At 37.4% G+C, this 25,905-nt stretch overlaps 1 protein-coding gene across 1 annotated transcript; it reads left to right on the top strand.

Annotated features, from left to right (window-relative positions):
- LOC121385477 (uridine phosphorylase 2-like) lies at nucleotides 1-22,864 on the top strand. Its single transcript, XM_041516175.1, has 8 exons — nucleotides 1-99; nucleotides 3,310-3,427; nucleotides 5,475-5,636; nucleotides 10,109-10,223; nucleotides 12,880-12,950; nucleotides 14,475-14,613; nucleotides 18,369-18,515; nucleotides 22,049-22,864. The coding sequence occupies exons 1-8, from the start codon at nucleotides 44-46 to the stop codon at nucleotides 22,186-22,188; spliced, it is 948 nt and encodes a 315-aa protein (XP_041372109.1). The 5' UTR covers nucleotides 1-43; the 3' UTR covers nucleotides 22,189-22,864.
- Nucleotides 22,865-25,905: the final 3,041 nt, after the last annotated feature.

The following is a 25,905-nucleotide window of genomic DNA, read 5'->3' as shown; positions in this document are numbered from 1 at the left end:
TAGAAAGAACACGAGTCGAATATTCTCTCTCTCCCCATTATCAATGTCTACCCGAGTGAATAACATGGATTCGGCAACCAAAGAAGATTACAAACCGCAGTAAGATATGTTTTTTTCTTTTTGCGGAGAAATACCGCGTGGAATTTTTCTGAGATCCGAATTGTTTGTGACATACAAACGATATACCATCGGTAAAGGTTACATCATCACTCGATTGTTTTGCCGTGTTACACGGTGTGTGTAAATACCGTCTTGGCAAAACATGACAGAACATAATTATTATTAATCTAAAATTTTGAAAAAGTAGTAAAAGGTAAAAATATATTTATTAGGCACATTTTTTGATAAGCATATTTTAATATTTTATAAATAATTATGTTGGTTGCAAATTGGCTATTTATACCATTATAGATCACACTTTGGGATTGGCAACAATTTATATTAAAGATGTAGTCTAGAAATATTCGTGATGGTGTGGGGCAGAGGGGTATCATGAGATGTGTTACAAAACATTATGCCATTTTATGGGGGAGGGATGGCTGTTTGGCAATAGACAACCAGTTTTGCTATTTTGTTGTTTAAAGGGACATTCCCAAGTTTGCTGCATTTTTAAAGATGTTATCGACTAACAGTAACAGAGACTTTTTAACGACTGTAATTACATATTAAATATATTTTTCTGCATAAAATAATAGTGGCTGTTTATTAAACGTGTTTCTAATCGTTCTAATATTTGTACTAGGTTAAATTTCATTTTATTTCCTAAAAATAGTTTTTTCGTACATACAAAATTATTTGAAGACAAAATCCAGTTTGGGCTTCTTACACATATTAAAACGACCAGAAACACACTGAATATACAGACATTGATATTCTAAACAAGAAAATATTGTATTAGTCTGAAACAAATTACAATGCAGCAAACTCAGGAATGTCCCTTTAACAGCTGATTTTCAACCTAAGGTTGATGACAGTAATTTTTCTCGCCCTTGTTTTGGCTTCAACTTCAAGGGTCTTTTGTTTGAGGTCAGATTAAAGGTAGGGTCAACTCAAACAAGAGCCTTATGTGTTGGAAAGATGCATACCTGGACCACCAACACATACTGACACTTTCACAAATGAAAAACATGTAATTTTAGGGTTAATAAAAAAACATGATTATTCCTGCTAACTGGGGGCAGCCTGCCAATCAGGAACCACAGGTACAGACCACGGAAAGAAAATACCAATTAACCAAGAAAACACTCCGATTATTATTTCAGTACGTGGGTTAATTTATGTACAAAACATAATACAGTTATTTCAACACTTTGACAATGGTGGTTTATTTTGTATTGAAAAATAATATATAATTGTTGCTGGCTTACTGGGATGGCTATTATTACAGGTATGTTTTGTTTCTTCAGTTCTGAAGTTAGGTATTACGTAACTACCAGCTCGCCAGAGGGCGTATTCACTGGGATGGTACAAAATGGCTGTGCCCGTTTGTGACGGAATATGCTCCTAATTTCTTTTCGCCTGTGGCGATATTAATTGTTTTAGAGGGCCGTGTGCAGTCCCAATATGCACTTAGACTAGGTGGGCACTTTGTTACGTAATACCTCCGCGCGACGGTGGTCGAGCTGTTCCCAATACACACCCAGACCAGGTGCGGAGGCCATGTGGCCAGTAGTTACGTAATACCTACGATAGTGTGGTTTTACGACCGTGATTTTTGGCGAACTAGGCGACAGTAAGTCTGGCCTTCTAAGAAAAATATGCCGTCTTGGTCGCTGTGGAAATATCACTTGTAAGTATTCGGTACCGCCTTGTACCCCCAGGCGATATTCGGATTTGTAATAAATAGATAGGATTTAGAGATATCGGGGAGAAACATATTGGAAGGCTTCCAGGGAACGTTAGTCCGTTTGGACTGGTAAATATATATTTCTGCTCTGTTGTATAACCTTGATGTGATTGATGTGACTTTAAATATTTTAATACTATATTATACCAATATTATTTAGACAGTGTTTCCGGTAACTGACGAAGTAAATTGTAGGCTTCACTGTTCTAAAAATATAAAGCTTAGCCGGTCTTTATTGTGATAGGTACCAGTATTAATTCTGTATTACAAGGTTACTGAATGAGTAGTTAAGGGTTAATTAACCAAGTAGGAATAGAGTTGTAATTCCTTTATTAATTAAGCTCCCCTGGAAGCGTTTCTCAATTATCACACGTGTGGGTGTTGTCACGGTGAAGTGATTAGAATATTGTGTAAACTAGACACCTGGTGATTAACTAATTAAGTGATTAGTTCTGGGTTGTTATTATATTGTTGTTGTTAATTAACTACTGCGGCAGTACATTTGTCAGCGTAGTATTAATACAGATTCCAAAGTGTATTGTGTTTTTGTTGTGTTTTCTAGTGAACTAAACGTGCTATAATAACACATATTTATATAAGATCTATCTCTGTTTATACCTAGGACCACGCGGGTATTGGACTGCCTGTTACAGAGAGATCTAATAGATATATAGTTAGGAATGATATTTGGATAATCGTGTTTTATTCAGTTACGGGTATTATAGGATCCCCGTGACACCGTTATATATAATAGCCGTCACATTTAACCGTTTTATTGATTAACTATACGATTATACTTGTTGATATTAATCAATAATGTGAATATGCATACCAGGCCAAATGGCTTAATTGTCCCCTCCTTTAAGTAGAAAACTGTTATGATAGAGTTTTGGTCATTTTGAAACTTTGAAACAGTCCCTTTAAACCTTGCAGGTCTAGCTCTGGGTGATCAGAAAACTTTGCCAAATCAACATTTTAAAATTCAAAAATTGCAAAAACCTTGTTATTTTCTAATAAAATAGCATCTATTTATAGGATATTAAACAAGCTTCCATTTCGTATCATGTTTATGTCTCAAGTGAAATAATTTGCAATTGTCACGAGCTTTAGTGAGTGACAATGAAAATTATTTCACGAGAGATATAAACATGATAAAAAATGGTAGCGAGTTTAATATCCTATTTATTACACATAATCGATTTTAATTTATGTCACTCATCTCGTTTCATTGACGTCCCTCTAAAGTTGTAGTGTACCAATTGATGACGTCAAAAGTGTTACATTCCACTTGACATTCTAGTGGGACGTATCACTTTGATATGTACCAAGATATTTTTAACCATATGGGTAATAATATATGAAATTTATTCGCCAATTAAAAATTGGCTAATTTGGCAAGTGCCAGAGCTAGCTCTGTCTTGATTGGTGTGTATGTAATTTCTTTTTTTTTTCTTTTTTTAAAGAGATGGACCAATAGAAATAAAGAATCGGCATATTGCTGAAATGGACGAGGATGTCCTCTACCACATCGCCCTGGGAACACGGTCACATGACCTCAAGGACATGTTCAGAGATATCAAGGTAATCTTTACAAGTAAAAGTTAAATTGAGTTTTGTTTAACACCACCAATGGATGTTTCTAACAGACAGGATAGTATGTACCACAGTCCTTGATATATACCAGTAGTGGAGCACTGGGTGGAGTGGGAAAAGCATTAAAAGAATGGGACCGCAGAAAGGATTCTGAGTTAGATACTGTTCATGATTAAATGTCAAAGCCCAGCTCTAACAGCTGAGGAGAAGCATGTTTAATGAAGAAAGGAAATGTTTTATTTAACAATGCGCTCAACACATTTTATTTACAGTTATTTGGCATCGGACATATTGTTAAGGACCACACAGATATTGAGAGGAAACCCACTGTCACCACTTCATGGGCTACTCTTTTCGATTAGCAGCAAGGGATCTTTTATATGCACCATCCCATAGACAGGATAACACATACCACAGTCTTTGATGTACCAGTCGTGGTGCACTGGCTGGAGCGAGAAATAGCCTAATGGGCCCACTGCCGGGGATTGATCTGAAACCGACCGTGCATCAAGCGAGCGCATTATCAATAGGCTACGTCCCGCCCCATCATGTTTAATGACACACCTGGACTATTTAATTACCGGTTATTAAACGTGCAGGATGGAGGATCTGGCGTAAGTCGCTACCTGTGCCCGTAACAGGAGTACATGTGCTACAACAGTCTGCCCTGAATGTGCACATTAAAACCTATTACCTGATCTGATGTACAGAGTTTTATTACATACCTATTAAATTTTACTATAGTGATAAAGACATTATCAAACAGTGATAATTTTATTGTGTATCGCACATATGTGTGATCTGGACTGGAACCTTTAAATGGGGAATTCCCTTTTAATCGTTACTGGAGTTAGCGTCTTTTTGTTACTGACGTCATACATGATTTACAAATTACATTACATTGTTACAGAATCCTGCCGCAGCAGAGTATGATTCTTAACATTACGTAAATCCATGAAAGGAGTATTAATCATAGATTTAAGAAAGTGTTGTTATGACATTAAATTAAACAAAATGTTTTTGTAAAGCATAAAAGAAGGTATATAATAAACTGAGAACTCAATGACTCACCTGGACTCATTTATTTTGCTCAACAACATACCACTCGACCGCTATGTGGTCTCATGGTATATATTCTTGTGCAAAATAAACTTGTGAAATAAAGAGGAAGCGAAAACAACGTCTGTGAAGTTCGGTATATGTATATTACCTGTGTAACAGTCTTACTAGACTCTTATATATAGCAAAAGCTAATTTTATATCCATGTCATTTTTAATTCATATATTTTTAAAGTAATAAATCTGAATTGAATTGAACTTTGAATTGAACTGAACTTTTAAAAATATTTTTATATAACCTTAAACACATTTACATGAAGCACTTGTGATGTCGGTAGCCAAATTAGCAAGTGGCTAAGTTTTACAAAAAAATGGCTAATAAAATTTGCAAGTGGCTAAAGTTTTAGCTCAGCCATTTTCTATCTTCTGATATGAACAAATAGTTTCATAATCTATCCGACACCTGAAATATAATAATAATATGAAATAATATGCCGGTTTGTATACACATACATTTTTATCATAAGATGAATACAGGGCTCGACCTCTGTGGTAGCCTGGGATTGTTTTGGCTACCCATTTGTTGCTCGGGCTACCAAATGTCTAAACCCAGTAGTCCGCTGGGATACTAGATTTTTTTGGCACATCCAGTTACTCCACAAGGAACAAGATGCTTAAAGATTTAAAATCCCCACCTCTTTAAATAAAAGTAAATGATTTCGCCTTTTCTCTCTTTTTTTAAATTTATTAAAATTGTGGGGCTACCAATTTTTACTGAGGGCTACCAGATTTTAAAACCTGGTAGCCCGGTGGGCTATCACTGAAAAAAGTTAAGGTCTGGTTCAATACAAACATGACAGTGCCTGGGTATCTCATGAATCTGTTTCTTCCAATCCAATTGTTGTTGGCTAGTTTCATCTTCGAAACATTTACAGGCAGCTGTTCACAAATTGTGACGAAATGTTTCTATTTACAGTTTGTGTGTTTTGGTGGGTCACCGAGTCGGATGAAGAAGTTTGCGTTTTTCATGGTTGATCAGCTAAAGTTCAAGCTTCCCGCAGGTCAGACTCTCGAGGATATCGCACACGGTTCAGACAGATACGTACTCTACAAAGTTGGTCCCGTTCTCTCAGTTAGCGTGAGTTACAGTTTTACTTTATTTATTTATTTATTATATCGCACACGGTTCAGACAGATACGTCTTTTTAGCGTGAGTTACAGTTTTACTTTATTTATTTATTATATCGCACACGGTTCAGACAGATACGTACTCTATAAAGTGGGTCCCGTTCTCTTAATTCATCTGTTTTCAACTATCCATTTATCCCACCCACCCAGTCTTCCTTCCTTCCATCCATCCCTCCATCCATGCATCCCATCTCATACATCCACCCCATCCATTCCTGCATCCATCCATCCATCCATCCATCAATGTACATCCATCCATCCATCAATGTCCATCCATCCATCCATCCATCCATCCATCCATCCATCCATCCATCCATCAATGTACATCCATCCATCCACCCACACACCCACATACACACACACATACACACACAAGCCTCAACCACACACCCATCCACCCATCCATCCATCCATCCATCTATTTATTCTCCATCCATCCATCCATCCATCCATCCATCTATTTATTCTCCATCCATCCATCCATCCATCCATCTATTTTATTCTCCATCCATCCATCCATCCATGTATCCATCCATCCATCTATTCATCCATCTATTCATTATCCATTCATTATCCATCCATCCATCCATCCATCCATCCATCCATCCATCCATCCATCCATTCGTCCATCTATTCATCCATCCACCATCCACCCATTCTTCCTTTCTTCCATCCATGCATCCCATTTCATGCATCCACCCCATCCATTCCTGCATCCATCCATCCATCGCTGTACATCCATCCATGCATCCATCCACCCATCCACCCATTCTTCCATCTATCCGTCCGTCCATCCATCCATCCATCCATCCATCCATCCATCCATCCATTCATTCTTACATCCATCCATCCATCCATCTATTCATTCTCCATCCATTCATTCTCCATCCATCCATCCATCCATCCATCCATCCATTCTCCATCCATCCATCCATCTTTCACTGTGATCCTCGCCATTTCCTTCATTTTCCATCACTGTGGCTTAATTTTACCAGCATTATTGATTTTTCTGTTTATATTTATCCCACATGACTTACTGAAAATTGTTTTCACCATATCACATATCTCTTGTTTTCTGCATTTGCAATAAAATTGATCTTTCATTGCTGTTCAGAGATTGGCTGTTCTAAAAGTAATGGTGTAGGGGAGGAGGGTTGAATCATATTTGTCTGATAAACCATTTAAGGTCCCCACAAACTCATTTGATGACTTGCATTAAACATAATTATTTCTACAGTCCCACAACCAAGCAGAATATTAATTTGGGTAACTACCCCCCCCCCCCCCCCCTAAAAGTAACCCACAAAAGTCCAACCTCCACCCCATTCTGTAACACCCCTCTGATGATATTTGGATAGCCCTTACATTGGGAGACAGAATCTACTGAATTGATTTACTGGTGTCTGTAGCCACCTTTGAACTGTGCACAGGTGTTTGTCACTGTATATGGTTTCACTTTATTGTCAGAATAATAAACAAGTACATTAATCTGTGTTTATTACTTCTAGTTTTTTTATTTGTTTTTTCTTTTCCTTCTTGTTTTTCCATTTTCTACCATCCCATTCGTTTTTGTAACCCCCCCTTTCAACTTAGCTGCCCAAAAAATCCATCTTGTTGTCACTCCATTTGGGGTCCATCTCATCCTGTCTCACACCCTCCCTTAAGTGAATTCCTTCTCTATAATCTCCCTCTTTCCCTCTTCTCCACTCAGGTCTTCCCTACCTCATTTTTTTCCATCAATCCTTGCTATTTCGACCGCTTTTCTCTGCACCGCAGTGATCTCTCTTTCAATCCTCCTAAAATCTCCTCCTGGTGTCTATCTGATCGTTACTAGCTCCATTTTTCTCCATCTCGGTTCTCATCCATCTTCATCCATCAATCTCTACTGTCTCTCCATGTTTCTTCCATTATCTCAGTACTCTCCCCTCCCTCCCCTCTCCTCTCGCATCCATCCTCTCATCGCTTTCCTCATTCCTGATCCCCATCCATGTCCATTCCTCTCTCTCTTTCTTTACCTGGGTTCCCAGCTCCTCTCCAGTCACCATTTATCTCTCCCTCCCCTCTCTCTCCTCATCCATCCTTATACCATGTCCATACTACTCTTCATCTCTCTCTTTCGCCTCTCTCACGGTTCCCGCCTTCCTCCTTTTCTTCAATCTTCCAGTCCCTCCTCCCTCTCCCAGGATGGTCTCATCCTGTTTCGTCCCCTCCTCTCCCCCTCCTATCCGTCTCCCGCGATGTCTGTCTCTCCCTTCATCTGCTTTCTTGTTGCACCTCTCCAAATTACCGTCCCAAATCTCTCATCCGCTCTCTCTTATTCTCCATCCTCTCTCTTCTCCTCTTTCTCTCCCCCTTCTGTCCCTCTCTCTCTCCCGCCCTCCTCCTCTAATTCTACACTCCGTGTCTCTCTGGCTTAACAGTCCTCTCCTCAGTGTGTTCTCATCTGTTTGGAACAACCTTTATCACCTTGACTATTGTGCAAACATAAAAGCCTCCCCCCTCTCTATGTCTCCCTTCTGTTCGTCTCTCTGTCTGTCTGTCTTCGCTTGTATATATGAGGCATTCCCCTCCCTTTTTGCTAAATTTTCTGTGGCTCTCCCTTTCCTCTCTCATCCTCCACTTTTCCTCTCTCTCATCTCTGTCTCTCTCCATCTCTTACCTTTCAACTCTCAACCTCTCTCCTCCACTCTCTCCCTCCTCTCTCTCCTTAATTTTATTACTCTCTCAAGCACTGGTATTACTTCTCTTCTCTCTCATCTCTCTTTTTTTTCGTCAGTCTCAGTGTCTCGTATGTTTGGAACAACCTTTATCACCTTGACTATTGTGCAACTAAAGCCCTGCTCTCTCTGTCTCTCCCTCTTCCCTCTCTTCTCTGTCCTCTGTAACAACTCCCCTAGTGCAGGATTGTTCGCACGTGACTTGTGAACCACTATAACTGCGATCACTGGTCGCCAACAAGTGGTTCCCTGTCTACCCCCCTGAGCCGCGGTGCCAAAATCAGGATCTCTGAAGCTCGCTCCCCCCCAAAATTAAAAATCCCAGCCTCTCCCCTACCAGCCCTGAACACTCTCGGTTTTGGACCTCTCCCCCTGTTCTCCCAAATTGGTCAAGGCCTCTCCGACACAGTTCACCCCCCCCCGAGATTTAGACCGACACCCACGAAAGCCCACCCCCTTCTACCAAAATTATTAAATAAACTCGGAACCGGTATTGTGCCCTATACTGATTGAGAAAAAATATTTTTGAGCTAAAACATTACCAACTTTTGATTTTTATTAACCATAATGCAAATGCTTTGAAACCTGGCCCGATTTGATTTAATGTATTTATATTAATATGACATTTTATCAAAAACATCCTTTCAGCTGATTAAACACAACCACCCCCACACCCTACTCTCCCCAAAAAACAAACCAAAAACCCAACTATTTGTCCCCCCACACCCAATCCCCTCCTACCAAAAAGGTCGGTGACGGTTCTTATTCATACGTTCAAGATGGTCACTTCGTATTCTTAATGTTTAATGTTGATTTGTAGAGCAGGCGAGAAAGGGCACAGTGATATGAAGTATTTGTAAATTCCTTAATAGAAATTATTGACATTTTTATTTAAAGATTAATGTCAAATGTTTGTCTACACAGGGAAAGAAAAGAAAGAAATGTTTTATTTAACTGAACCACTCAGAGAGGATTTATATACGGAGAGATATGGCGTCAGACATATGGTTAGAGGACCACACGAGCGGAAATTATTTATGAGAGAGGGAAACCCGCTGTCCCCACTATATGTAGACACTCTTCCGATTAGCAGCAAGGGATCACCGTTTGACGATTCCCACAGAGCAGGATAGCACAAGAGATTGGCCTTTGTGGAACAGTTTATGGATAGATGGGCTGGTTGCAAGTGGTTCACACCCTGCACCACACTGGTCTTTGCGGAGCACTCACTCAGTGTTTGGAACTCGGTATGCGCATGTAAAAATCCCATTCCAGGCGACTGGGATTCGAACCCAGTACCTACCAGCTGTTTAGACCGATGGCCTAACCACTACGCCACCGAGGCCGGTCGCTATTCATTAAGGATTTTGTCATTATTTGTTTTGCATTGGCCTCGGTGACGATTTAAGTCATCGGACATAAGGCTGGTTAGGTACTGTTTACTCTCGCAGGACCGGGTATACCGGCTCCAACCAGAGTGAGGTTTTAACAACGTTCTGAGTAGATGTAAGACCACTACACCCTCTTCTCTCTCACTAACCACTAACAATTAACAACTAACCCACTGTCCTGGACAGACAGCATAGATAGCTGAGGTGTGTGCCCAGGACAGTGTGCTTGAACCTTAATAGAATATAAGCACAAAAATAAATAAGTTAAAATGAAAAAATAAAATATTTATTTTTATTATATTTATTTTTTTCAGCATGGTATGGGTATTCCTTCTCTGTCGATAATTTTCCACGAAATCGTCAAACTACTTCATCACGCAGGTAGCTCTGGAGTCACGTTTTTCAGAATTGGAACTAGCGGCGGTTTAGGTAAAGTAGAACAAAATATATGGTAGAACCAAGAAAAAGAAAAAACCATTTTCAAAAGACTGGGGGAAAATATTTTACTTAATGACACCTTTGCTCGTTTAAACAATGGTATTGAATTAGGATACAGAAACAGAATAAATTATGTTTCCAAAGTAATACTGCTTATCACTTTGATTAATATTCAGTCTCAGGGCTTCTAGATTATGGTAACCCCACTACCATGGCTAGTGATATTCAATGTTGTGCTAGTAAATAATTACTATTTCTATGGCCCGATGGCTAGTGAATTTTTGTTTGGGTCAAATGTTGCAGTTAAGTCTATTTTGTAAATATAAATATCCTTAACCCACTTCAATCCCCAATGTTAGTGTTTTTAAGCTCTATCTCCCTCTTTAGGTGACTTAAAGTAAAGCAGGGCTAGTGAATTTTTAATTGTGGCTAGTAAATTTGTAAAATCATTGATCCCATGGCTAATGGATTTTTAAAAAACGAATAATTTAGTGAAGTGATTTATATACTATTTATACGCCCATCTATGGATCGTATTACCGGTATGGTATGGCATTGTCCATCTGTTAACTATTTCTTGTCCGGACCATATCTTGCTTACAGATGCATACAGGACCATCAAACCTTACATGTAGGAACAACTTGGGATGGCGGTGTGTCTTGTACTATTACTAGGTCACTGTGACCTACTTTTCACGGACTACTACACATAACATAAATCCTTGTCTGGATCATATCTTGTATACAGATGCATACAGGACCATAAAACTTCACATGTAGGAACAACATGGGATGGTGGTGTGTCACGTTCTATTACTAGGTCACTGTGACCTATTTTTCACGGTCTACTGCACATAACAGTAAATCCTTGTCCAGATCATATCTTGCATACAGATGCATACAAGACCATCAGACTTCACATGTAGGAACAACATGGGATGGTGGTGTGTTATGTTCTATTACTAGGTCACTGTGACCTATTTTTCACGGTCTACTGCACATAACAGTAAATTCTTGTCCAGACCATATTTTGCATACAGATGCATACAGGACCATCAAACAACTTGGGATGGTGGTTGGTCCAAAACAAACTGTTCATCCATCCCATTGCAAATATTTCACATAATTAGACTTGAATCATACCCGTAACATATTCATTAACATAGATATGGTTTTCCATCAAACTCCTGATGGGCATATCATGTACCCCACCGGTACTCTTGTTGGTTATTATCATACAGAAATAGAATATTGTTTCCAAAATAACTGATATCACCTATATTAATATTTAGTGAGGTAATGTAGATATATTTCAATAAGTGTTTACTTGACTAAACACCCTCAGAATTAGTTTTTCATTCACGCACCTCTTCTACTTTCATTGTTTTCTCAGAAATCACTTTGCAGTGCATCTGAAAATCATAATTTTAGTTCAAGTTTGTTTTGTTTAATGACACCACTAGAGCACATTGATTAATTAATCATTGGCTATTTGATGTGAAGCATTTGGTAATTGTGATACGTAGTCTTCGGAGAGAATCTAATACATTTTTCATTTAGCAGCAAGAGATCTTTTATATGCATTGCTACAGGACACTGCATACCACAGCCTTTGATATACCAGTTGTGAGGGACATAATGGGTTAACTGAGGAGATTCGACCCTCTGACCTGTTGAGTGCTCTAACGACTGAACTAGATCCCAGCTCTGGAATTCTTAATGATAATAGATTATAATAATTTACATTGATAAATAAATATTTTTTAAGTAACTAATTTTAATCTTAAAAATAATATATAATATTGTTGTGTTGGTAATATTTTTTAACCTCAAATTTTAATATTATTTAACTGGTTCACTAGTTATAAAAGATTAGTAATCTATGTTGATAATATTTTCTAAATAACTACCTACATGTATATATTATAATATTTTATATTGATGATACTTTCTAAACCAGTAGCTTTAATCTTGTTTAAATGGCAGTTCAATTGTAACAATAGATGATTAATAATTTATGATAATATTTTCTTAACAACTAATTTTAATATTAATGACAACAGATGAATAATTTATAATGATAATATTTTGTTAACCAATACTGATAAATTTAGGAATTCTGAACAACTAATTTTAATTTTAGTGACAACGTATTACAGTAATCATTTATATTGATCACATTTTGTAAAGCACTACTAATAACCTTAATTTTATTTAACTGTAAGAATTGTGAACAACAAATTTTACTCTCAGTGAAAATAGATTAATCATTTGTATTAATTAATAACGTTTTGTTAAGCACTACTAATAACTTTAAGGTTTTTTAACTGTTGAAATTTTGAACAACAATTTAATCTCAGAGACAATACATTAATCATTTATATTGATAACGTTTTCTAAAGCACTACTAATAACTTTAAGTTTTTTTTAACTATTGAAATTTTGAACAACAAATTTTAATGTCAGAGACAATACATTAATCAGTTATATTGATAACGTTTTCTAAAGCACTACTAATAACTTTAAGTTTTTTTTAACTGTTGAAATTTTGAACAACAATTCAATCTCAGAGACAATACATTAATCATTTATATTGATAACGTTTTCTAAAGCACTACTAATAACCATAATTTTATTATAACTGTAGGAATGGTGCCTGGTTCGGTTGTGATAACAGATGAAGCCGTTGATGGTATTCTCAGACCATACATGGAGCTAGTGAGTTTCTTATTGATGAACTGAATGTCAACATCTGCGACATTCACGGAAGTATGAACAAACGAACCACTTTTCAGTGTAATTCCAGGGCTAGCCCAGAGTTCCCTATTTATGGTCGCAAAAGAATTCACCGATCTTCAGTTTGTTTCATCTGTCTAAATATGTATTCACCAACTACATATTGGCAATTCAGTCAAAAGATTTTGTTTTCAATCTCGTGCTTAAAGGGGGTATACCACCAAATCAAATCCCTTAGACGACAATAATAACATATGTGGCTAAAACTCCTACCTGCAGCGTATCAAGCACATAAACGCCACAGATATAAATGCTACCACCCCTCACCCTTAAAGCAAATCAGAAAAAATTGGGGTCAAGCTGCTCATTTCTGAGATAACGAGTACTTTTTTTAACAGGTACCCCATACATGTTTCAAGCACAAGGCTACTTGACACAGTGGTACTAGATGAAATAAAATTGCATAAATTTTTTGCCCACATGAAACTGTCTTTTTTTTACAACCAACACACTCACATTTATCATCAATCACAGGATTAGTGCTGTTCACTTTTCTATCAAAAGTTGGGTTAGTACTACCTTTTGATAATAAAGTATATTCAGTTTGTGTCTTGTATGACATTGTTTTACAACAAGCAGCTGTTAATTAGACTGACATATGTAGTGGCAGTTAGAATGAATGAATGAATGTTTGTTTAACGACACCCCAGCACAAAAATACTTATCGGCTATTGGGTGTCACAAATGGTAAGTATATGGAAATATTATTTATATATATTCATGTAAAACCACAGTGTAAGGAGCTGTGGGGGAAAAGTATAATACAATACATAAAATCAAGGTACGTACATTTTAAAACTTTGTATAGAAGTCAAAGTGTTTTTAAAACTTTACAATTAATTCTGGGTGGAATTTAAAAGATTCCAAAACATTTCTGTTGCCAAATATATCATTTCTCGTCGGCTTGAGATGATCACACTCAGTACAGTACGTACAGTCAGTGTACACTGACAATGTTCACACTGAGGGGGAGGGTCCTTCTTTAAAATAAATGAAAGAAATGTTTTATTTAATGACACACTCAACACATTTTATTTATGGTTATATGGCGTCAGATCTTGAGAGGAAACCCGCTGTCACCACTACATGGGCTACTCTTTCCGATTAGCAGCAAGGGATCTTTTATTTGTGCTTCCTACAGGCAGGATAGCACAAACCATGGCCTTTGTTGAACCAGTTATGGATCACTGGTCGTTGCAAGTGGTTTACACCTACCCATTGAGCCTTGCGGAGCACTCACTAAGGGTTTGGAGTCGGTATCTGGATTAAAAATCCCATGCCTCGACTGGGATCCGAACCCAGTACCTACCAGCCTGTAGACCGATGGCCTAACCACGACGCCACTGAGGCCGGTTTAAAATAAATGAATGCGTCGGTTAGTTTAAAATGTGCAGAACTTTCCTTTCATTTTCTTTAAAATCAGACCTTCCTTTCTTCTGTTTTCAGGCGACAATGGGAATGATGATCCACCTCCCATCGTTTCTAGATCAGGACATCGTTCAGGAACTGTATTCTCTCGCCGAGAAGAATGATCACTTCCAAACTATTGTCGGCAAAACGATGTGCACACACGACTTCTATGAAGGTAGGCCTAATTCATAAACCTCTCTTAAAAGAAAGGAATGTTTTATTTAATGACGCACTCAACACATTTTATTTGACAGATGTATGGCATCGGACATATGGAAAGAAAGAAAGAAAGAAATGTTTTATTTAATGATGCACTCAACACATTTTATTTGACAGATGTATGGCATCGGACATATGGAAAGAAAGAAAGAAAGAAATGTTTTATTTAATGATGCACTCAACACATTTTATTTGACAGATGTATGGCATCGGACATATGGAAAGAAAGAAAGAAAGAAATGTTTTATTTAATGACGCACTCAACACATTTTATTTGACAGATGTATGGCATCGGACATATGGAAAGAAAGAAAGAAAGAAATGTTTTATTTAATGACGCACTCAACACATTTTATTTGACAGATGTATGGCATCGGACATATGGAAAGAAAGAAAGAAAGAAATGTTTTATTTAATGATGCACTCAACACATTTTATTTGACAGATGTATGGCATCGGACATATGGAAAGAAAGAAAGAAAGAAATGTTTTATTTAATGATGCACTCAACACATTTTATTTGACAGATGTATGGCATCGGACATATGGAAAGAAAGAAAGAAAGAAATGTTTTATTTAATGACGCACTCAACACATTTTATTTGACAGATGTATGGCATCGGACATATGGAAAGAAAGAAAGAAAGAAATGTTTTATTTAATGACGCACTCAACACATTTTATTTGACAGATGTATGGCATCGGACATATGGAAAGAAAGAAAGAAAGAAATGTTTTATTTAATGATGCACTCAACACATTTTATTTGACAGATGTATGGCATCAGACATATGGAAAGAAAGAAAGAAAGAAAGAAAGAAATGTTTTATTTAATGACGCACTCAACACATTTTATTTGACAGATGTATGGCATCGGACATATGGAAAGAAAGAAAGAAAGAAATGTTTTATTTAATGACGCACTCAACACATTTTATTTGACAGATGTATGGCATCGGACATATGGAAAGAAAGAAAGAAAGAAATGTTTTATTTAATGATGCACTCAACACATTTTATTTGACAGATGTATGGCATCAGACATATGGAAAGAAAGAAAGAAAGAAAGAAAGAAATGTTTTATTTAATGACGCACTCAACACATTTTATTTGACAGATGTATGGCATCGGACATATGGAAAGAAAGAAAGAAAGAAATGTTTTATTTAATGACGCACTCAACACATTTTATTTGACAGATGTATGGCATCGGACATATGGAAAGAAAGAAAGAAAGAAATGTTTTATTTAATGATGCACTCAACACATTTCATTTGACAGATGTATGGCATCGGACATATGGAAAGAAAGAAAGAAAGAAATGTTTTATTTAATCACTTAACACATTTCATTTTACAGATGTATGGCATCGGACATATGGAAAGAAAGAAAGAAAGAAATGTTTTATTTAATGACGCACTCAACACATTTTATTTGACAGATGTATGGCATCGGACATATGGAAAGAAAGAAAGAAAGAAATGTTTTATTTAATGATGCACTCAACACATTTTATTTGACAGATGTATGGCATCGGACATATGGAAAGAAAGAAAGAAAGAAAGAAAGAAATGTTTTATTTAATGACGCACTCAACACATTTTATTTGACAGATGTATGGCATCGGACATATGGAAAGAAAGAAAGAAAGAAATGTTTTATTTAATGATGCACTCAACACATTTTATTTGACAGATGTATGGCATCGGACATATGGAAAGAAAGAAAGAAAGAAATGTTTTATTTAATCACTTAACACATTTCATTTTACAGATGTATGGCATCGGACATATGGAAAGAAAGAAAGAAAGAAATGTTTTATTTAATGACGCACTCAACACATTTTATTTGACAGATGTATGGCATCGGACATATGGAAAGAAAGAAAGAAAGAAATGTTTTATTTAATGATGCACTCAACACATTTTATTTGACAGATGTATGGCATCGGACATATGGAAAGAAAGAAAGAAAGAAATGTTTTATTTAACGACACACTCAACACATTTTATTTACGGTTATATGGCGTCAGACACATGGTTAAGGACCACACAGATATTGAAAGAGGAAACCTGCTGTCGCCACTTCATGGGCTACCTCAGTGGATCCATTCAGCTGATTGGGGTTTTTCTCATTCCAACCAGTGCACCACAACTGGACAAAGGCCATGGTATGTGTTTTCCTGTCTGTGGGAAAGTGCATATAAAAGATCCCTTGCTGCAAATGTAGCAGATTTCCTCTGTTGACTACAAGTCAGAATGACCAAATGTTTGACATCCAATAGCTGATGATTAATTAATCAATGCGCTCCAGTGGTGTCATTAAACAAAACAAACTTCCATTCAACTGATTTTTTTTGTCATTAGGAAAAATGTAGCGGGTTTCCTCTCCAAGACTATATGTCAAAATTACCAAATGATTCACATCCAATAGCCGATGATTATTAAATCAATGTGCTCTAGTGGTGTCGTTAAACGAAACAAACTTTAACTTTAATAGTATCTATTTACACCAGATGAGCATTTTGAGATATAAATTTGATTCTCTAATTTTATTATATATACCGGTATGTAATTTACAGAAAATAAATTTTATTAGCTTTAATGAATTAGTTAATACACTATTTATCTTTATGTATGTCAACTTGCCTATTCACCTAGTAGTAAAAAAAAACAAGGATATGGGCTGAACATTTTATTAGCTTTAATGAATTAGTTAATACACTATTTATCTTTATGTATGTCAACTTGCCTATTCACCTAGTAGTAAAAAAACCCAAGGATATGGGCTGAACATTTTATTAGCTTTAATGAATTAGTTAATACACTATTTATCTTTATGTATGTCAACTTGCCTATTCACCTAGTAGTAAAAAAAACAAGGATATGGGCTGAACATTTTATTAGCTTTAATGAATTAGTTAATACACTATTTATCTTTATGTATGTCAACTTGCCTATTCACCTAGTAGTAAAAAAAACAAGGATATGGGCTGAACATTCCATGGTCACATTTGATTTCTACGTGGACCCTTTAGAGTTCTTTTTGTATCACAGCGAATAGTATAATCAAGGTCATGGTATGTGCTGTCCTGTTTGTCTGAATGTGTATATAAAGATTCTTAGCGTATAATGGAAAAAAGTAGCAGGTTTCTTCTAAGACTAAATGTCAGAATTACCAAATGTTGGACATTAAGTTAACAATTATTAATTTGGGGCGGAATGTAGCCCAGTGATATAGTGCTCGCTTGATGTGCTGTTGGTTTGGGATTGATCTCTGTCAGTGGGCCCATTGGGCTATTTTTCATTCCAGCTAGTGCTCCACGACTGGTATATCAAAGGCTGTGGTATGTGCTACCCTGTCTGTGGGATGGTGCATATAAAAGATCCTTTACTACTAATGGAAAAAATGTAGCGGGATTCCTCTAAGAATATGTCAAAATTACCAAATGTTTGATATCCAATAGCTGATTATTAATAAATCAATGTGATCTAGTGGTGTCGTTAAACAAAACAAACTTTAACGCTCTTTTGATACTGAAAATTTCAGCACCTTAAAAACTCTTGCAGTGATGTCGTTAAACAAAATATTTTTCTTTTCACATTACCTGTCCTCAAAACAAGTGCACTCCCCACCCCTTACGGCTAGTAGTCTGGTACACGTTTTCTCCTCTTTTTTTAACTTAATTTTGTTCTGTGTTTTTCTTTTCAGGCCAGGCCAGACTTGATGGAGCATTCTGTGATTACACCAAGGAGGACAAGATGATGTTTCTCAGACGGATCCATGAAAAGGGCGTTCGTAACATTGAGATGGAATCGCTGTGCTTTGCTTCATACTGTCACCGTGCAAATATAAGAGGTATGTGGGTACAGGGATTGCTTGAGGTGTGATGGATAGCAAGATCAATCCCTCGTGGTGGAGGGAGTGGGATTTAACTAAGTCGGTTGAGTGCTCACTTCAGGTGTGATGGATAGCAAGATCAATCCCTCGTGGTGGAGGGAGTGGGATTTAACTAAGTCGGTTGAGTGCTCACTTCAGGTGTGATGGATAGCAAGATCAATCCCTCGTGATGGAGGGAGTGGGATTTAACTAAGTCGGTTGAGTGCTCACTTCAGGTGTGATGGATAGCAAGATCAATCCCTCGTGGTGGAGGGGAGTGGGATTTAACTAAGTCGGTTGAGTGCTCACTTCAGGTGTGATGGATAGCAAGATCAATCCCTCGTGGTGGAGGGGAGTGGGATTTAACTAAGTCGGTTGAGTGCTCACTTCAGGTGTGATGGATAGCAAGATCAATCCCTCGTGGTGGAGGGAGTGGGATTTAACTAAGTCGGTTGAGTGCTCACTTCAGGTGTGATGGATAGCAAGATCAATCCCTCGTGGTGGAGGGAGTGGGATTTAACTAAGTCGGTTGAGTGCTCACTTCAGGTGTGATGGATAGCAAGATCAATCCCTCGTGGTGGAGGGGGTGGGATTTAACTAAGTCGGTTGAGTGCTCACTTGAGGTGCTTGTGTTACAGGATCAAACCAACTCGGTGGATCCATTCAACTGATTGTGGTTTTTTCTCATTCCAACCAGTGCACCACAACTGGTCAAAGGCCGTGGTATGTACTTTCCTGTCTGTGGGAAAGTGCATATAAAAAGATCCCTTGGTGCATTAAGGAAAAATGTAGCAGGTTTCCTCTGATAACTATGTGTCAGAATGACCAAATGTTTGACATTCAATAGCCAGTGATTAATTAATCAATATGCTAATATAATTTTCTAAAGTCCTTTAATTATTTAAATGATGAAAATTGTAATCTGCATAAATTAGGCCTGTAGGCCCATATTACATGGGAACTGTGACATGTGCTTTTCTCTCGTGGCTATAATGTAAAACTTGAAGTATGCCTATAGTCTGTCCCATCATTCTATAAAAATTATTTTTGTAAATAACATCAGTTTGGTTTGACTTAAGATGAAAATTAAAAGTGTTTTGGAAATAACACAAAAATACTAGTTTTGTGTGCAATTTACAAATCAGTCGGTTCAGAAATAAATAACTTGTAGTAAATTCCATGGTATGAAAAAAGATGTTCACATAGTGGGATCCAGCTCATTTGATAATGCACTCACTTGAGGTGCTTGGGTCTAAAGGATCTAATCCCCTCAGGGGACTCATTCTCTGATCATAAGCATACAAGATGGAGGGTGGGGTGGGGGGGGGGGGGGGGGGCAACTGTTCTTCTAGTGCTGGAGCAAAACCTGAAATTTTACCGGCCTCGGTGGCATCGTGGTTAGGCCATCGGTCTACAGGCTGGTAGGTACTGGGTTCGGATCCCAGTTGAGGCATGGGATTTTTAATACCGACTCCAAACCCTGAGTGAGTGCTCTGCAAGGCTCAGTGGGTAGGTGTAAACCACTTGCACCGACCAGTGATCCATAACTGGTTCAACAAAGGCTGTGGTTTGTGCTATCCTGCCTATGGGAAGCACAAATAAAAGATCCCTTGCTGCCTGTCATATAAAGAGTAGCCTATATGGCGACAGCAGGTTTCCTCTAAAAAACAGTGTCAGAATGACCATATGTTTGACGTCCAATAGCTGATGATAAGATAAAAAAATCAATGTTCTCTAGTGGCGTCGTTAAATAAAACAAACTTTTTAAAACCAGAAATTCAGGTAAAAATGATACATATATTTGGGTAAAATGTGCTAACCTGTTATCTTTTTATCATGTACATGTGTATTTCCATCATTCTGTATTAGATGTAATCCATATAAAAATATTTGGTGATTCATTTGCAACCCTATATAGCTGTTTGGTAGTAAAATAAATATTGTTATCCAGATTTGGATATTTTCATTTAATTTAGGCAAAGTTCAGCCTACCCCCTACAAAAATGTGAGCCCATATGCCGATGTCTCTGATTAGTTTTTTTACCCATCCCAAAACAATGGTTACATGCTATTGTTTAAATCAAAAGGATAGCAAACGACAACAAATAAACATTATTGCAATTTTCTACTAAATTTAAGTTGTCCATAACATCAAAATTGATGACAAATATTATTTTAGCAGATCATCCAACTTAAGCTTATTCTTAATTATTTTGTTCTGATTTGATGACCTTACTGCAGTTTTAGGCCACTAATGCGCCACTTATTTTGATGTTTTGATTTTGATTTTAAGATCGCTAATATTTTATGATTTTCAGTAGGCCCTATAACAGAGAAAGAAAAAACGTTAAGCAGGCAAGGCAGAGCAGGGAGGGCTGGTGGGGGCTATAATACCGAATAAAAAATATTATTGGTAGTAAATCCTCAGGCAGAGATTAATTTTACTTGTAGAATGCAAGAAATTCCATTTCATGACATCTAATTTTCAAAATGTTACAGGGGAGCATATTCATGAACCCTCCAAGAAACTTTCCTTTGAGCTCAATCTCAGTCAGCCCCCTCCCCCCAAATGCTTACTTGCTTCTGCATTCTGTTGTGCCTGTTAAGAGAAGTTATCTAAAATAAAACTGTTTTGTTGTCCTAATACATGTGGCTATTTCTCGCTTCAGCTGTGGCATACATACTACCCTGTCTGTGGGATGGTGCATATAAAAGAGTAGCATGTGAAGTAGCGACAGTGGATTTCCTCCCTCTATATCTGTGTGATCCTTAACCACATGTCCGATGCCATATAACCGTAATTAAAATGTGTTGAGTGTGTCGTTAAATAAAACATTTCCTCCCTCAATATCTGTGTGGTCCTTAACCACATGTCCGACGCCATATAACTGTAATTAAAACGTGTTGAGTGTGTGGTTAAATAAAACATTTCCTCCCTCAATATCTGTGTGGTCCTTAACCACATGTCCAACGTCATATAACTGTAATTAAAACGTGTTGAGTGTGTTGTTAAATAAAACATTTCCTCCCTCAATATCTGTGTGGTCATTAACCACATGTCCAACGCCATATAACTGTAATTAAAACGTGTTGAGTGTGTCGTTAAATAAAACATTTCCTCCCTCAATATCTGTGTGGTCCACATGTCCAACTGTAATTAAAACATGTTGAGTGTGTTGCATTTCCTCCCTCAATATCTGTGTGGTCCTTAACCACATGTCCAACGCCATATAACTGTAATTAAAACGTGTTGAGTGTGTCGTTAAATAAAACATTTCCTTCCTTCCTTCCAAATATAGTGAAACCTCTCAAAACCGGACCCTCTGTAAACCAGAATTCGCTCAAAACCAGACATTTTTCATGGTCCCTTTTTAAATATTTATACAGAAGGGAACCTCTCTAAACCGGATACCTCTAAAACCAGACTTTTTACTTGGTCTCGAGGGTGTCCGGTTTAGAGGAGTTACACTATACGTGTATTTTTTTAATTTACTGTATTGTTTGTGTTTTAGGAGCTGTCATTTGCGTAGCATTATTAGACCGACTGGAGGGCGACCAAATCTCTACACCACACGACATTATGGAAGATTGGCAGTCGAGGCCACAGATTCTAGTCGCCAGATACATCAGAAAGAAGCTAGGTATACACTAAATGAAATCCACCGGCAGCGAGAGACCAAACAAAAAACTGGTTGACAATTCAAGACTGAATGAATGAAACTGGACAGCAACTTCAGGCATTGAAATAAGCTAAGAACGATCTCTTAGGTTACCAGGGCCCCGTTCCATGAAGCGATTGTGGCCCTAAGATCACCTTAAGTGCATATGGTAGCTATGCTCTTAAGGTGATCTTAGGGTTAAAATCGCTTTGTGGAACGGGGCCCAGGTCCCTGTTTTACGAAGCAATCATAGCTCTAAGATCATCTTAACTACATACAGTGATTATGAACTTAAGAGCAGTTTCGTCAAATTTGGTTTATTCTAACATAAGATACTGTATACAAGTATCTGTATAATGAGAATAGTGGAATGAATGACAAAGCCTTTTAATAATAAAAAAAATGAGGAGAACAGTAATCTTCATAAATTAATAGGCCCATATGGGCTTCAGTGGTGTCGTGGTTAAGCAATTGGACATATGGCTGGTAGGTACTGGGTTCGCAGCCCAGTACCGGCTTCCACCCAGAGCTTAGCAACTCAATGTGACTTCGGTAGTGTCGTGGTTAAACAATCGGATATAAGACTGGTAGGTACTGGGTTCGCAGCCCAGTACCGGCTCCCACCCAGAGCTTAGCAACTCAATGTGGCTTCGGTAGTGTCGTGGTTAAACAATCGGATATAAGACTGGTAGGTACTGGGTTTGCAGCCCAGTACCGGCTCCCACCCAGAGCAAGTTTTAACAACCCAGTGTGGCCTCAGTGGTGCCGTGGTTAAGCAGTTGGACATGAGCCTGGTAGGTACAGGATTCGCAGCCCGGTACCAGCTCCCACCCAGAGCGAGTTTTAACGACTCAATGGGTAGGTGTAAGACCACTACACCCTCTTCTCTCTCACTAACCACTAACAACTAACCCACTGTCCTGGACAGACAGCCCAGATAGCTGAGTTGTGTGCCCAGGACAGCATGCTTGAACCTTAATTGGATATAATCACGAAAATAAGTTAAAATTAAAATGTAGGCCCGTATTTTATTGTAATCTGTAAATGTTTTTCCATATTTTATTGTAATCTGTTGATGCTTTACTATATTTTATTATAATCTGTGGATGCTTTACCATATTTTATGGTAACCTACAAATGTGATACAAGTCACTCAGCTTATTTCGATGTCTCGACAGAAGATACGGCTGTCAAGGTTTCAACGAAGAGAAACATTTACTCGCTTGAAAAATATACTATTAACTATTTAACCAGTTTGAGATTTGAAACTCCACACCCTTGTTTTGATTTATTTTCCTTTCTTATATATATATATATATATATATATATATGAACTTTTAATGTTATTATTACTCAGTATGTTTCAAATTTAATTATAAGTATTGTCTGTTATTACTTTATGTTCATCTAGGTATGAACAAAAAAATCATCCGCAAAAAAATCATCCCCCCCCCGGCTAAAATAACAACCCCACCACGTAGATCTAAATTGATATCCACGTAAAATTTATGATTTCACATTATAAACATTTACAACCCCCCCCCACCCCCCCCCCCCCCCCCCCCTTTACCTAAAGCATAATCCGCCCCTGTTTACTAGTAGAAAAATGTCTTTAGTGGATGACAGACAGAATTTGGGGCTTTCATTTGAGGCGAACACTGTTTGACATTATGCGAGGCTTTGAAGCTGGCAAGTTCACTGTCTTTGTGCAACGCATCGTGTGAGTTCATCAATTTCACGAGATTTAGCTTAGTTGGTGGAGCGACCGCCTGAGGCACTAGCGTCATAGGATCAAACCACCTCAGTGGACTCATTCACTAATTGCATTTTCCCCCCGTCCCAGCCAGTGCCCCATGACTGGTGTATCAAAGGCCATGGTATGGGCTGTCCTGTCTAGGAAAGTATAAAAGATCCCTTGCTGATATTGGAAATATGTAGCAGGTTTCATCCGAGACTACGAGTACAAAATTCCAAATGTTTGACATCCAATAGCTGATGATTAATAAATCAATGTGCTCTAGTGGTGTCATTGAAGCAACGTTTGTAACTTTGATATCTAGCACCTTTAAGCTATTTATTTTATTATTATTATTTTGTATATTTTTTTGTATTGTTAAGATTTTATTTCATGTTTTTGTAGCATTTTTGGTTTAAAATTGGGTTAGAGTTTAGGGTTGGGTCAGCAAATGGGAATTATATATTTTAAACTTAAATTAAGCTCCTTTACATAAGAAAGAAAAGTTTCCAAATTTGCAAAACTTTGCTAAAAGAAAAGAAACAGCAGGATAAGCCCTGTAACTGCCTTATTGAAAAACAAGTGATGTAATTTTGTATTTTCAGTGTAATATAAAGTATCAGCATTTTATGTGATATGATAAATTTACTACTGTAGTATTTTTTTTTTTGTCTTCATTTCCCGGTTTACAGTATCAGTTATGAATTGTATTACATGGTATGTTATAGTATTTAAAATTCAGCATTTTGTTTTTTTTTGCAAGTCATTGTTTTACTGTTCTACTGTGTGTGTTATGAATTGTATTACATGGTATGTTGTATTTTTGCCTTTATTTTAAATTCATCGTTTGCTATGACTAAATCTATGAGTACTAGTATCTTACACATGCCATTCTTTTTTGTTTTACAGAATAGTCATGTATTGAATTATTATTTTGCATTTATTGCTGCTAGTGCTATTTGGAAATATTTTACATGCATTCTGTTTATTTTATTGTGCAGTATAATTGATTTATTTGGAAGCTCTGTTGTATTTTGTTTTGCTGTTGTTATGAATGAAGCCAGAAATGTTTTATTTAACGACACGTTCAGCATATTTTTGTTTACAGTTATATGGCGTTAAACGTATGGTCCACAAATAATGAGAGAGGAAACCCTCTTTCGCCTGCCATGTGCCACTTTTTTCAATTAGTGGGGGCCAGACCTGTCAACCCTCCTGGATTCGGCAGGAGTCTCCTGGTATTTGATCAAATCTCCTGATATCCTGTGCAGGGGACAATTTCTCCTGTGAAATGACACTGGGGCAGGACGTAACCCAGTGGTAAAGTGCTCGCTTGATGCACGGTCAGTCTAGGATCGATCCCTGTTGGTGGGCCCATTGGGCTATTTTTCGTTCCAGCCAGTGCACCATGACTGGAATATCAAAGGCTGTGGTATGTGATATCCTGTCTGTGGGATAGTGCATATAAAAAGACACCTTGCTATTAATGAAAACATGTAGTGGGTAGACTGTATGTCAGAATTACCAAATGTTTGACATCCAATAGCCGATGATTAATACATCAATCAACTTTAAACAAATTTTTTACTTTTCAATTAGCAGCAAGGTATCTTTTATATGCACCATCCTACAGACAGGATAACACATACCATGGCCTTTGCTACACCAGTTGTGGAGCACCCATTGATGGGGATTGATCCTACATTTAATGCATCAGACTGGTTTTTATTTAAAGGAACAGATTCTAGTTTCAACCCGTGAAAATTAACACTAAGTTTAGTTAATCTTCAAACCTGTAACACATTTGGATAAAGTTACAATTGAGTGAAACATGAGTCTGTGACTTTGAAATGGTGAAATACCCTCTAAAAATAGACTAAAACTCAGACTACATAACTGTTACTTCTCAGACACATGTGCATTTTTCAAAATATGAGAAATGCATTTTGTGATATTAAAAACATCAGGATTACTA

This window comes from Gigantopelta aegis, chromosome 11 (assembly GCF_016097555.1).
Source record: "Gigantopelta aegis isolate Gae_Host chromosome 11, Gae_host_genome, whole genome shotgun sequence".
Taxonomy (NCBI): domain Eukaryota; kingdom Metazoa; phylum Mollusca; class Gastropoda; order Neomphalida; family Peltospiridae; genus Gigantopelta; species Gigantopelta aegis.
The sequence above is the reverse complement of the archived record's forward strand: the minus strand, read 5'-3'. Positions and strand labels throughout refer to the sequence as shown.